Source organism: Podarcis tiliguerta (genome assembly GCF_965153285.1).
Source record: "Podarcis tiliguerta genome assembly, chromosome: 6".
Taxonomy (NCBI): domain Eukaryota; kingdom Metazoa; phylum Chordata; class Lepidosauria; order Squamata; family Lacertidae; genus Podarcis; species Podarcis tiliguerta.
Genome location: NC_139539.1, coordinates 45,080,197 through 45,092,827, shown reverse-complemented (window position 1 = coordinate 45,092,827; position 12,631 = coordinate 45,080,197). Strand labels below are relative to the sequence as shown.

Sequence of the window (12,631 nt, the reverse complement as noted above, 5' to 3'; positions counted from 1 at the left end):
GAGCGATCGCCTTGCAGGTAAGGAGGCAAGATAATGAAAAGCAATTCTGCTGGATGCACTTATGTCCTGGGTACCTCTGGATTATTAGCTTCATTCCCTTTGAATCCCTGAGGGCAAGGGGGCTGTTAAAGCTGGGTGTGATGCACAGAAAATAATAAGCAGCTTCTTGAATAGAATACAGAACAAAGGGCGCAGATTCATAGCTACATTATGGCTTCAAGTATGTATGTAAAAATGTAACTGTCATCCCCAAAGATTTCCTCAATGGCTCATGTAGTTTAGACTCCTGAGCAGTCTACTTGGAGAAGCACTGCCTCTACCTATTTCATGGCTATAAACCCAGAGCTGCCACAAGTGTCACCAGGAGTGTTTCCTATGCTCTAGAGGGGCAACCAATTCTATGGCACAGATGGAGACTATAAGATGGAAACCCTTGAAGAAATGAGTTGGGCAGAATATTAGCTAAAGCCTTTGCTAGGTAGGAGACAGTCAAATGCTACTGACCAGCCCCCAGAAACGGTATTCATTTGGAACCTAAGAGGCATCTGCTGCATCAGACCAGTGGCCCATTTAGTCAGTGGTCCAACCAGATGCCTATGGGAAGCTACAACAGCACGCATCGCACCTGTGGTTCCCTGGGTGCGTACTGTCTCTGAAACTGGAGGTAGAACTTATCCATCGATAGCCTTATTCTTCATGAATTTGTCTAATCCTCTTTTGAAGCCACACGTTCTTCAAACGTTTAAGCAGCATTTCTCGAACCAAGATGCTGGTGGAGCCCGACCTCTGCTTCTACCCAGAACTCTATGCTCTGAAATTTAAAATGCTTTTTCCAGCATAAATTAGGCAAATTTGCACAAATGCTGATTTTGCAGAATTTAGACCGCACTCCTAATCCCATTTACTGGGGAGTGAGACCCACTGAATTCAATAGGATTTACTTCAAAGTCGGCATGATTAAGATTGTCTTGTTAGTCTGGTTTTCCTAATCATGGGGTGAAAAAGCTATGGAGGTCACTGGTGCCCCACTGCTAGTCATTAGATATTTTGGTTAGCCACCTCTGAGATTTCAGCAGCATTGCCCATCATTTCAGATGTATCTTCACAGTCAAAAGAGCTTAGATTCTTGCTTACTTTGTAAAGGATCAATGCTGAGATTCTCAAGAAATTAAATTCTGCATCCAGTACCCTAGCCTGTGTTTCTGCAGCTTTGTCGTTTACATACGCCATACCTGCAACCTGGTCCCAAATGACAGAAGATATGACATGACATGTTTAAATTTGAAGCAACTCAGAATGGTGCAACCTTTTGATCTACACATAATTTCTCCATCAGTAGAAACAAAAATTCCTAAAGCGATACAAAGATTTATTGGAGCAATTCCCGTTGCCAACAGATTCCTTTTCTCCCACAATTTTACTTGGCTCTTCTTTGGCAGAAATGGCTATTTGTTGAAAATACATTGCTGCCACAAATCTCTGTACGCGAGTTCTCGTTGCTAGAACTTTTACCATCTCTGTATCTCCATGGACACTCTGGCTGGTGAAATCCATAGTGGTTGACAGCCACTGTGTGGATCAGCTAGTACCAGGGCCTCCCTGCCTCCTGGATTTGCTTTTTTACTCAAATTGTTTGCCACCCAGCCCTTGAGCTCAGTGGCAGGATGTGTACCTATGCAGCAGGGATAAGCAACCTTCTTCTGGAGTAGCCCAATGCAAAAATCCTGAGGATCCATGTGGATCCATGCTTTGTAACCATGGAGGAGGGAAGGAAGGGGAACCATGGATCCTCTGCTCACGACTGCAGCAGATCCCCCCTGCCACCTGCAGGCATTCGCTCCATAACACACACAGACATTTCCCCTTACTTTCTAGGAGGAAAAAAGTGAGTGTTATGGTGCAAAAAATACGGTATTTCCCCACTCCCTGAAATAAAAGTTAGATGCCAGGAAGGTGCACCAGCAGCTTAAGGGAGGCAAGCCTGAGGTTGCACAGGTGCACAGGTGCACCAACAGTGTCGACCTTCTTCTTTCCTCCCTGCCAAGGGCCACATTTCCTTGGGAGAAATATCCCAGGGCCTATATACTGGCAGTGGGCAGAGTCTGAGCCAATGGCGGGTGGTGCCAAAGATCAAAGTGTTTGGCATAAACTAAACAAATAAAAACCACCCTGCTTCAATTTTCACCATGAGTAGTACCTTAGATTCCCAATCTTTTGTAGATCTACCTAGAAGTAAGCTACCATAGGCTTGATAGATTAGATCCACATAAGTGTACGATGGATTTTTTTTTTGTACAACTGCTGTTCTGAAAAAGATTCTTTTCCTACTTTAGTATGATACACAAACACACACAGCAGAAGCCTACTGATCTGTTCTCAGACAAATCCCAGTTTTAGCATAGCCAGCGGTAAGGAATGATGAGATGTGCAGCTCGTCGTCAGACTATAGGTTCACTGGAAACAAAATGGGACTTCAGAAAAGTAAGATTGCATTGGGCAGGGATGAAGTTCAGCATGCATCAAAACATAACCATTACAAACCTTAAGGCCATGACAAAGTTAAATTATTGTTAGCCAAATCAAACATTTTAAACAAAACAAATATTGCTGGCATGCACATTCAGAAGAAATCTAGGCGGTGTGACTTTTTTTAAAAAGCAAACAAACAATGTACAGAAAATGCATACATTGCTTCTAAGTATTTGTCTTAAGAGCTCTTGGAAACCAAGAAAGAGATGAAAGAAGCTACAAAGTAAGCTTTTGCCTTATAGCTTTGTAAAGGGAGGAACTGCAAAGCAAGGAAAAGCAACCCTTTGTGCTCAAAATCTTGGCTTCACTGCAGTCAATGCAGTTTTATCCTAGTTTAAAAGCTATACAAAACAAGAGTTAAGTAAGCAATGTGGACAGGTTGGTGGGGTGTTGTTATTTTTTTTTTTTTTGTATTTTTTATAGCTAAGCAGGACTTTGCAGCTAAAGACTTTGAAAACCAGAACTCCTGTTCAAATGCCAAGTTCCAGCTCTGCACATTTGCTTGGAGTCAAGGACAGCTCCAATCGTGCACTTCCAAATCCCATCAGTTTCAGTGGGAGACATAAGCACATGCTCAACTTTCACACTAAAACCTGTAGGAAATGCAGCCTGATCTTCTGCATATTTACTCTGATCGGATTGCATTTATTAGAGCAAAGTTAGAGAACCTGTGGCCCTCCTTACAGCTCCCATCATCCCTGACTACTGCCCATGCTGTATGGGGCTGATGGGAGTTTGTGTCCAATAACATCTGGAGGTCTACAGGTCCCCCATCCCTCATCCCTATCTTACCTTAGGGGTACCAATTCATGTGCTGACTTTTTGACGCCATTTGCGTCAAAGGGAATTGAAGCTTTGGGCTAGTGACTGTCAAAGGGGTAAATAATTATAATGGAATCAAACAAAAAAAATGCCTTCCCCAATTCCTTCAACAACTTTTTGCCCCCCTCCCAAACTGCATACACAGACTACCTGGTCAAGGTGAACAGCAATAATGCTGACACACAAGGAACCAAGAGATCTCTGTTGCATGAAAAGAAGCGTATTCATAACTTCTGCAGTGGCTGGCGCTCTCCACTGACAGAGAAGAATCACTGCAACTAAGTTAAAAGTAAGTGAGGACATGAGAGTGATCAACTAATGAGTACTGAGCTCTATGCCTGATCAAGGAAATAATCTGGTGGATGACAAATAGGTCTGCGTCTACAGTGGAACCTTGGTTTTCGAGCATCTCGAAAGACGGAACGTTTTGGTTTTCGAATGCCGAAAACGCGGAATTGCTTCCATTTTCAAATGCACCTCAGAAGTTGAACAGCTTCCGCTGTGTGTTTTTCAATTTTCTCAGTAGATTTTGCTGACTGCCCATTGCTCCTCAGTTTTTGAACGTTTCAGAAGTCAAATGGTCTTCTGAAATGGATTATGTTCGAAAACAGAGATTCCTCTGTAATGAAATATTTTAGACATTGTCTCACCCGGCCGCCCCTTCTGGGATAGGCTTTGTCTAGGTGTACATCTACAGATCTTAGAAGGTGCTACTCAAGCTGATAACCCAGGAGCAGATCTACATGATCTCCCAATCAGCCACATGATTATTTCAGCACTAGAAAAGCATAAGGCAGTGGAAGAATTGACAGCTGTACTGAGCAAACAACAGTGCTGTGCATGCTGCTTGACCTTCTGCTTTCTTTAGGAATGGAATTGCAAAAGCTGAGATTATGCTGGCCCTGAGAACGTTCTGGAAAAGGACTTGTCCTTCTTAAGAGATTTCAGGGAGGATTTTCCTCTGGCAACACTGTGAAAGTAACCAACCTGTTGTTTTCTCACTCTCCCCTCCCCCCCCGGTGGTCTCTTGAAGTAATAAATCCTCTCTCATACTCAGTTCCACCTTTTTAAATACTATGCTGCGGATTTCTTGTGTTTGAAATCTCCATGTGGATGGTTAATAAGCTGGTGTCATACTGGAAGGTGATAAAGAACCATCTGGCTTCCTTTGGTTGTTTCCTGAATCCTCCTTGACAAGTGTCACCTCCCAGGAGCGAGTCACTGGTTGTTGAAGAAGCGCCGCATCACAAAGTGGCCCAGCAAAATCACGACGGCCACTGTCACCATGTACTTCCAGTAAACGTTGCTTAAGTCCAGTGCTGCCGCCTAGAGGAGGAGGGGAAAAAATACTGTTACCTGCGGAAATGTTCGGAGGACCCATTCCAGGGTAACCACAGCAGTTTCTTGGCATGTACCGTATTTTTCGCTCTATAACACGCACCAGACCATAACACGCACGTAGTTTTTAGAGGAGGAAAACAAGAAAAAAAAAATATTCTAAACGAAATAGTGGATATATGATTTTTGTGGTTCATGCTGTGGCCACAGACATGTGATCTGACAGTGAGTTTGGAGTAGCCCAATGCAAAAATCCTGAGGATCCATGTGGATCCATGCTTTGTAACCACGGAGGAGGGAAGGAAGGGGAACTATGGATCCTCTGCTCACGACTGCAGCAGATCCCCCCTGCCACCCGCAGGCATTCGCTCCATAACACGCACAGACATTTCCCCTTACTTTCTAGGAGGAAAAAAGTGAGTGTTATGGTGCAAAAAATACGGTATTTCCCCATTCCCTGAAATAAAAGTTAGATGCCAGGAAGGTGCACCAGCAGCTTAAGGGAGGCAAGCCTGAGGTTGCAGAGGTGCACCAACAGTGTCGATCTGGCACAAAACCCCAAGGCCCTGCACAGCCCCGATCTCTCCCCCAACACCTTCTCAGTAGAAAGCAATGACTCCACTGTTGGGAGGGTAGCAGCCTGGCATTGCCCTACTGCGCCCACTCCTGCCCACCCCAGATCAGCGCCAGCATACTTTCATAGTAAAAGAAATGTGTCTGTGTCTTTTTAAAAAACCAACCCACTCATCTTTGACATCTGGTTCACTTACCCATCCTCCCTGCTGGGCAATCCACTGGGCAATGCGGTTTCTAAGCACAAAGTCAGCCATGTAGCGGGCGATCCTGCTTAGGAAGCCGGTCAACCCCTGCTGGTACACATGGATTGCCATCCTGTAGCCGAAGCCCAGCAGTGCTATCACACGACCCCAGTTGATGCCGCTCTCAAACAAACTGCGGAAGAGACCATATCATCATTATTCTTAGAAAATCCAGGCTACGTTTTATGGCCAGCCCTTTGCTACCCTCTACTGAGGCACAGCTTGTTCGCAGTCTGCTGCTGTAGCATTAAAAGCAACTTTCTGACCTGCCCCCTCACCATTCAACAGCGTGCTAGCGTCTTCCCCTGAGCAGTGCTAAGGTGCAAGGCATATTTAACAAGACTTTTATATTGCCGAGGGGGGAAAAGGCTGTGTATGTGCCTTCAGTCACTCGGATCTTGTTCAAGTTGTTCCTACCAAGAATCCAAATGTACACAGATTACTAAAATGTAGATACTTTCTATTCAGGTGCTTTTCTACAGCTGAGAAGTGTGTGTCCTGGAAGGCCAGCCACATGGGCTTCTCAAGGGCTGCAACTCCTCTGGAAGCAGTGGCGTAGCGTGGGTTGTCAGCACCCGGGGCAAGGCAAGTAATTTGTGCCCCCTAACCCGTGGATTTGCGCCCCCTAACCCTAACCCCCAGATGTTGCGCCTGGTGCGGCCGGCCCCCCCTGCACCCCCCCATGCTACACCACTGTCTGGAAGTGAGGCTTCATTCATTCATTCTCTTTCTAATCTACCCTTCATCATAAAGGGACCCCCGGGCTGTGTACAGCAAATGATAAATACAACAACACAGCACATATATGGGGGGGGGGGGGGACACCAGAGACCATGAAAACATCTATCTTACAGTTAAGAATCACGATGAAGAACAATTCTCAGCTCACTCCTCCCCAAACGCCTAACAGAACGAAAAGGTCTTTACTTGACTACAAAAATGTGTGGCCAATCCACAGCTGGGAGGCCACAGTAGAGAAGGCCCTACCCCAAGTCACCATGTTAGGTGGGACCAGGAGTAGGGCCTCCTCCATAGATTGTAAGACTTGAGGTGGGAGATATTGGGAGAGGTGCTCCTTCTGTAACATGCAATCAAAAGAGGTAGAAGCATCCCAAGACGGCAGAATGGACTGTCATTTCAGACTGCAGGTGGTGATGACTTTTTAAATATATATAATATTCATACAAATGCACCACTATTCATACAAATAAAAATGAAGAAACAACTTTGTAATAAATTTACACTTAAAAGCACACATGCACAAATATAGTACTCCCCACCTGTGGTACCTCTCTCCCCTAAATTCTGCTTGAAGCCAGTACTGCCTTAGCTATTTTAATTCTGAATTTTAGATTGTTGTAACCTGCCTTGGGACCTGCTGGCAAAGGGTAAGTAATAAATATTATAAAAATAAGGATATAATGAGATCTGCTTCCAATAGTCATATTGGAACAGGGTTAAGGCTCAGTCACGTAATTTCATCTAAACAGAAAACAAGTTTTCTTCTGTTTGTACAGCTGCAACACCACATTATGTTCATACTGCGAAGTACAAGCTCTGGTCTGTGGCAATGAAAAGCACAAAAAGTGATGGGCTGTGGCAAATCCTATCCTCAGTTGCAACCCATGGCGCCATTTACACTGGATAATCTGCAGTTGAATAACCCAGCAAATGAATCTGACCCTGTGTTCAATTGCCAGCAACATGGTCGAAGGAAAACAGTGTTCACTCTAGAAGCATAGCAGCACATACTTGGGTGCCTTTGGAATCCAAGAAGAAAAGGGGAAAAAATAAGACTTGTGAAAGCTGAGAATTGCTATCCACATAAACAGCAAGACACATCCCATATGATGCCTGCTCTGGCACTTAAATCTTCAGGATAGCTCTGCTCTGGGTACCACAGTCTTTAGGGGGAAGAAGTAGGGCCTTTTCTGAGGTGGCACCATCTACAGAACTATGCCACCTCTTTTTGCAGGATGCTCAGAGATGTTTGCCAGTCAACTTGGCTAATATTTAACTGAATTTTACATGCATTTCAACTTGATTGTTAGCTGCTCAGAGAACCCCTTTGGCTGACTCGCAGAATAATAAAAAAATCACAACAGGATTATCATTATTTTTGTGATGGTTGTTGTGTTTTTTTTTTTAATAAAAAAACAGAATTATAAGACAAAATGAGACTTAAACATGGAAGCATGTCTCATTAGGTTGCATAACCTTGAAAATTTGTGTGCCATTGTAAAAAGTTCAGCAGGCATAGTATGGAATGGAGAGAGTTCACACACACACACATCATCACTGAAAGAGAGGGAAGAGAAAGCACTGTAGGTTAATTTACCTGGTTGCAGCACACTGACCACCTCAAGGTGGCAAAGGGGTGAGAGCAACGCTGCTTGGCTTCCCAAGGAGGGGAGAGCAGGAAGAGAGGACACAAGAGACAGTTAAACAACATTCACAGGGAACGAGTATGGGTGCACCCGTCTATAGGCATGTATGCGCTGTGGGTCAGGGAGCAGAAAGAGAATTATGAGGGAGACCTCTGACCCAAATCCTTCTTTTGGCAACTGACCACCATGGACAAGCTCAGGGCCGCAACAAAGCTGCTTGTCGCCAGACCACCTATGGTAATTTCCCTACCTGCCTGCTGGTTTAGAAAGAACTTGGCAAGAGGGAATGGGTTGATCCCTTCACTTTGCAACATGGCATGGGGAGGGTCCAGGTATTTGGCTCACTACTTTGAGCAGAGTTTCTGCAAAACCTCCTACCTTGATCACACAAGTGGCGTGAACATGCAATTAAAGCTGCGTGGGTCAGAAAATGACAGTCAAGATGGAATCCTTGTAGTGGCAGCATTTTTTCCTTAATAAGGACCAAAAATGGGTACGAAGTCCCTTCCTAAAAACTGCAGTTACATATTGAGTCCACACTTACTCCCCTGTTTTAATCACCCACTTTTCTGTAATGACTTTTGTGAAATATGCTACTATTTGCAATTCTTAGTAACTTTTCAGCCGCAAGAACATCGGAGGACAATAGCCTGATATTTATAAATGAAACAAGTACGTTTTTAAAGTTGCTGTCCTCCAACCCCAATTGTCGTCGTCATTATCATTCTTCTTTTTCCAGAGAATGTGAATGCAATGACCCAAATCTCTCTCTATACGTCTTGTGTATGTTTAATTTTTGTTCAGTTATACTGTTGTCCTTTATTTCTTTATTGTTGTAGGTTATTGATGTATATGTTTTTATTTAACTAAATAGATTTTTAAAAAAAGAAATAATCTCAATTAAAACCAAAACAACATCAATAAAATCAAAGCAAACTGCATTAAAGCAACAAGCCCAAAATTTGTCTCAACCTTCTCCCTCTTCTTATGAGGGAACCTAACAGAGCAACATCTGAGAACTCTTCATATCAGAAAACTTAGCCCTTTTTGGAGAGGGAAAAGTAGAGGCTGGTTGACCTACCTGGAGGCTATTTTGACGAAGTACTCATAGGCATTGTCCCTGGAGGGCTTCAGTGACTTCAGCATCTCAGAGAACTCGCTGTCATACCGTGCATTGATGTCATCCCCTATGGTAGCCAGGCGCCTGCCCACTTGGTTGTTGATGCTGCCCAAGAGACGAATGACCGTGTTAGACATGCCTGTGGAGGGAGACTGGCATACGGCTTGTATTTTGGGTATAGGTTTCAAATATGTGCTCTTACTTGTTATGCTCCGGCTGCATCACAGCTATTTCTGGATCTATTGGGATTTCCTGCCCAGTCTGCTCCTGCTCCTGTTGGTATCGATAGAAAACATAGCTCTGGAAGACCTCTTCTGTCTGCTGTGCCACCTGGTCTTCTGCAAAAGGGCAACAAGGAGGATAAGAAAACAGGCACCTCCATCTAGAGCAGAACATGTGGCATTCCAGATGCTCCAGCTCCCAGGAAATGCAGTCTGGTCTTCTGCATATTTACTCTGATCGGATTGCATTTATTAGGGCAAAGTTAGAGAGCCTGTGGCCCTCCTACAGCTCCCATCATACCTGACCACTGGCCACACTGGCTGGGCCTGATGGAAGATGGAGTCCAACAATGTCTGGAGGGTCATGGAGTCCCCATCATTGCTATATATGGGAGTTGAACTCAACTGCCTTATTCCACATGAACCTGGCCACCAACTGAGATCTGCTTTCGAGACCCTTCCCGGGGTTTCCCCCTTTGAAGGCTAAGCAAGTAGCAGTGGGAGACAGGGCCTTTTATGTGATGGCATCCATCCAAGCTCTTTCCCTAAAATTCACCAGCACTTCATTTTCTATCTTTTAGGTACCAGCCCAAGCCCATCCTGTTCTCTTGTGCTTTTAATGACTTTAATAAACAGTATTTAAGGTCCTTAAAAAAATTATTTCTGCAATTTAATAATTGCTTCATCTGCGTTGTAATATGCTAGTCTTCATGTTTGTCCATTCTGTGAAGGACTGAACTAGACATGACATTCAATTGCCCCAATGGGAATTTCCCTTGGAATGCAAATAGCAGGTTTGGAGAAGTGATTTTTGGAGCGCTGGTAGGAAGAGAAATAGGTTTAGAACAACAGCAACACTCTTTAACCCCAAGGGTCCAAGGTGCTCCGGCTTCCTTGTGGCTGCTTATTTATATAACAAAAAACTTGCACACTAAGTTGCATCTAGTTGGCCCCAAGGTGAACTACTTTGAGGCATCAGATTCCTGATCAGCTGCACCTGCTGAATTTTCTTCCTGTGCATAACTACTTAAAGGTGCATGAGCCTTGTCCTCTGGCACAGGGCCACCCTTAACTGTTGCACATATACCAAAGCAAAATTTCACTGGAGAACAATGGCAGCGGTTGACTCACATCCGTTTTGAGGAATCCCAAATCTCAGGCTTGTATCAGTTTAGCAAATTTGCACTTGGATTTCATTACTCTAATCTCTTTCGGTTTCATGGTTCTGGGCTGTTTCCAGCTAAGCACCACCTGACTCAGTGTAGATTCACCCCTGGCAGAGATTCACTTCTGTTTTTGTTACAGGTAACAAGGAAAGACGGGAAACCGACAAGGTGTGGCATTCTGGAATTCCGTCTACAGATACAAATGGAGCAAGGAGGCGGGGAAGATACTGTTGTGGTTTTTTAAAGAAAAAAATAAGGAAGACTAACTGTTCTCTGACACTCCATCTCAAAGCTAGGTGTGGCTGTACAGACTTGGAAAAATCCAACCTTTCTAAGGTCTACTGCTTGAATTGTCACAGTTGTGAAGAAGGTCGAAGCTGAAAGCGCAGTGGCTGAGGACTGAACAACTAAGTACAGTGGTACCTCGGGTTACATACACTTCAGGTTACATACGCTTCAGGTTACAGACTCCGCTAACCCAGAAATATCACCTCGGGTTAAGAACTTTGCTTCAGGATGAGAACAGAAATCGTGTTCCGGCGGCACGGCAGCAATGGGAGGCCCCATTAGCTAAAGTGGTGCTTCAGGTTAAGAACAGTTTCAGGTTAAGAACGGACCTCTGGAACGAATTAAGTACGTAACCAGAGGTACCACTGTAATAGAAACACAGAGAACGCCAATTTAGTGGTGGTGCATCCATGAAGCTCTATAAGGAATGAGGAACCTGTAGCTCTTCAGATGTTGGTGAACTACAACTCCCACCAACCCTGCCCATTGGCCATGCTGGCTGAGTTTGATGTGAGTTGTGAGTCCATCAACATTTATAGGAAGATCCCTGCAACAGCTCCCTCTTTGCTCTGCATCAGAACCCAAGCTAGACATTCAGCAGAGAGACGAGTCTGGAAAGCTCTGTCTTTACTCAATTCTCATCTCAGCATTGGGCTTTCTTTAAAGCTGCAAAAATCCTGTGAAAGGCCCTAGGCACATGTCATACCGGAAATCAGGGTTTAATGCAGGCCTCTGATGCCTCAAAGTAGAAGGGAAAGGAAGACCACAGAGAGAAGGCGGGGGTGGGAGGAAGGAGTCAACTCTTTGCCCTGTGCTCACCCTCACCCTCCAGCTCCTAGTAGCAGGCAAGCAGGAGCCTTGGAATCCAAGCTTGTGGGGCGCAAACAGCTGGCAGGGGAGTGAAGCGAAGTGGGAAGGCAGGGAGAGAGATGCTTAACCTTTCCCCACTGCTGGAAATTCAGTCTTCTGCCAGCTATTTTTTTTTTCCAGATGTTCAATGGAGATCGGGGTCTACTGCCAAATGATTAGGTTAGGCTATGCATCCAGACTGCAGACACAACCAGCGAGATTAGACAAGGCACATTCCATGGATTTTGGACAAGTACAGTCAAGTGCAGAGTCTTCTCAGCAAGGATTTTACCATCTCCACTCAGTTTGACTTTCCGTATCGGGAAACACGAGGGTGCACACCTCTGTTCATTTAGTCAAATGGACAGCTTTTAGACTAGTCACATTAGCATTCCCAGCTTTAACTAGGAAGTTCAGAAAGGAAAAACGTTCCATCCCATCTTTCAGCAAGAGCAAGCATTTCCTTTTACACTGGGCTGTGGTGAACGGGGGAGGGGACATCGTTGGCTCTGTTTGCTTGCCTAATGTCCTGAGAGAGGGAAAGGGAATACAGGGCTGAAAGCTAAGGTTAAAGACGGTGACTGGGTTGAGTGAGATGGTCTTAGGCCAGTCAACCCCCAAATATTATATATTTAGTGACTTTGCTCCCTTCTGTAGTCTTGATGATTGATTTATTGAACCTATAATAATAATTAATAATAATTTATTATTTATACCCCACCCATCTGGCTGAGTTTCCCCAGCCACTCTGGGCGGCTCCCAATCAAGTGTTAAAAACAATACAGCATTAAATATTAAAAACTTCCCTAAACAGGGCTGCCTTCTAGTATATTCTATACTAGGTAGTATTAATATACAGGGATCTTTGGATCCCAAAGCAAAATATAAATAAGCAACAACAAACCACTTTTTTGTACTTTGTGAACGCATTTTTAAAGATTATCAGTTCCAACAGTAGGATAGGTATCACACCATGAAGTTAGAACCAGCATGTAGCATAGTACAGGCATGTCCAACTGGTCGATCGCGATCCTGGTCGATTGTGTGATACTTATCAATCTCACAATTTTAAAAAAAATATTTAAAAGCTCAA

General features: G+C 44.3%; 1 protein-coding gene across 2 annotated transcripts in view; it reads right to left on the bottom strand.

Moving 5' to 3' along the window:
• Positions 1-1,352: 1,352 nt before the first annotated feature.
• The window catches only part of BAK1 (BCL2 antagonist/killer 1), a 36,336-nt gene continuing 25,057 nt past the window's right edge, over positions 1,353-12,631 (bottom strand). Inside the window, exons 3-7 of one of the 2 annotated variants that reach the window (XM_083445937.1) lie at positions 9,217-9,352; positions 8,976-9,119; positions 5,460-5,640; positions 2,023-4,677; positions 1,353-1,694 (exon numbers count right to left, since the gene is read on the bottom strand). In XM_083445937.1, coding sequence (XP_083302063.1) covers positions 4,570-4,677; positions 5,460-5,640; positions 8,976-9,119; positions 9,217-9,352 — 569 coding nt within the window. In that variant the 3' untranslated portion in view covers positions 1,353-1,694; positions 2,023-4,569. Of the gene's footprint in view, positions 1,695-2,022; positions 4,678-5,459; positions 5,641-7,659; positions 7,905-8,975; positions 9,120-9,216; positions 9,353-12,631 lie in introns of those variants that run through there. The other variant, XM_083445938.1, reaches the window with a different exon arrangement.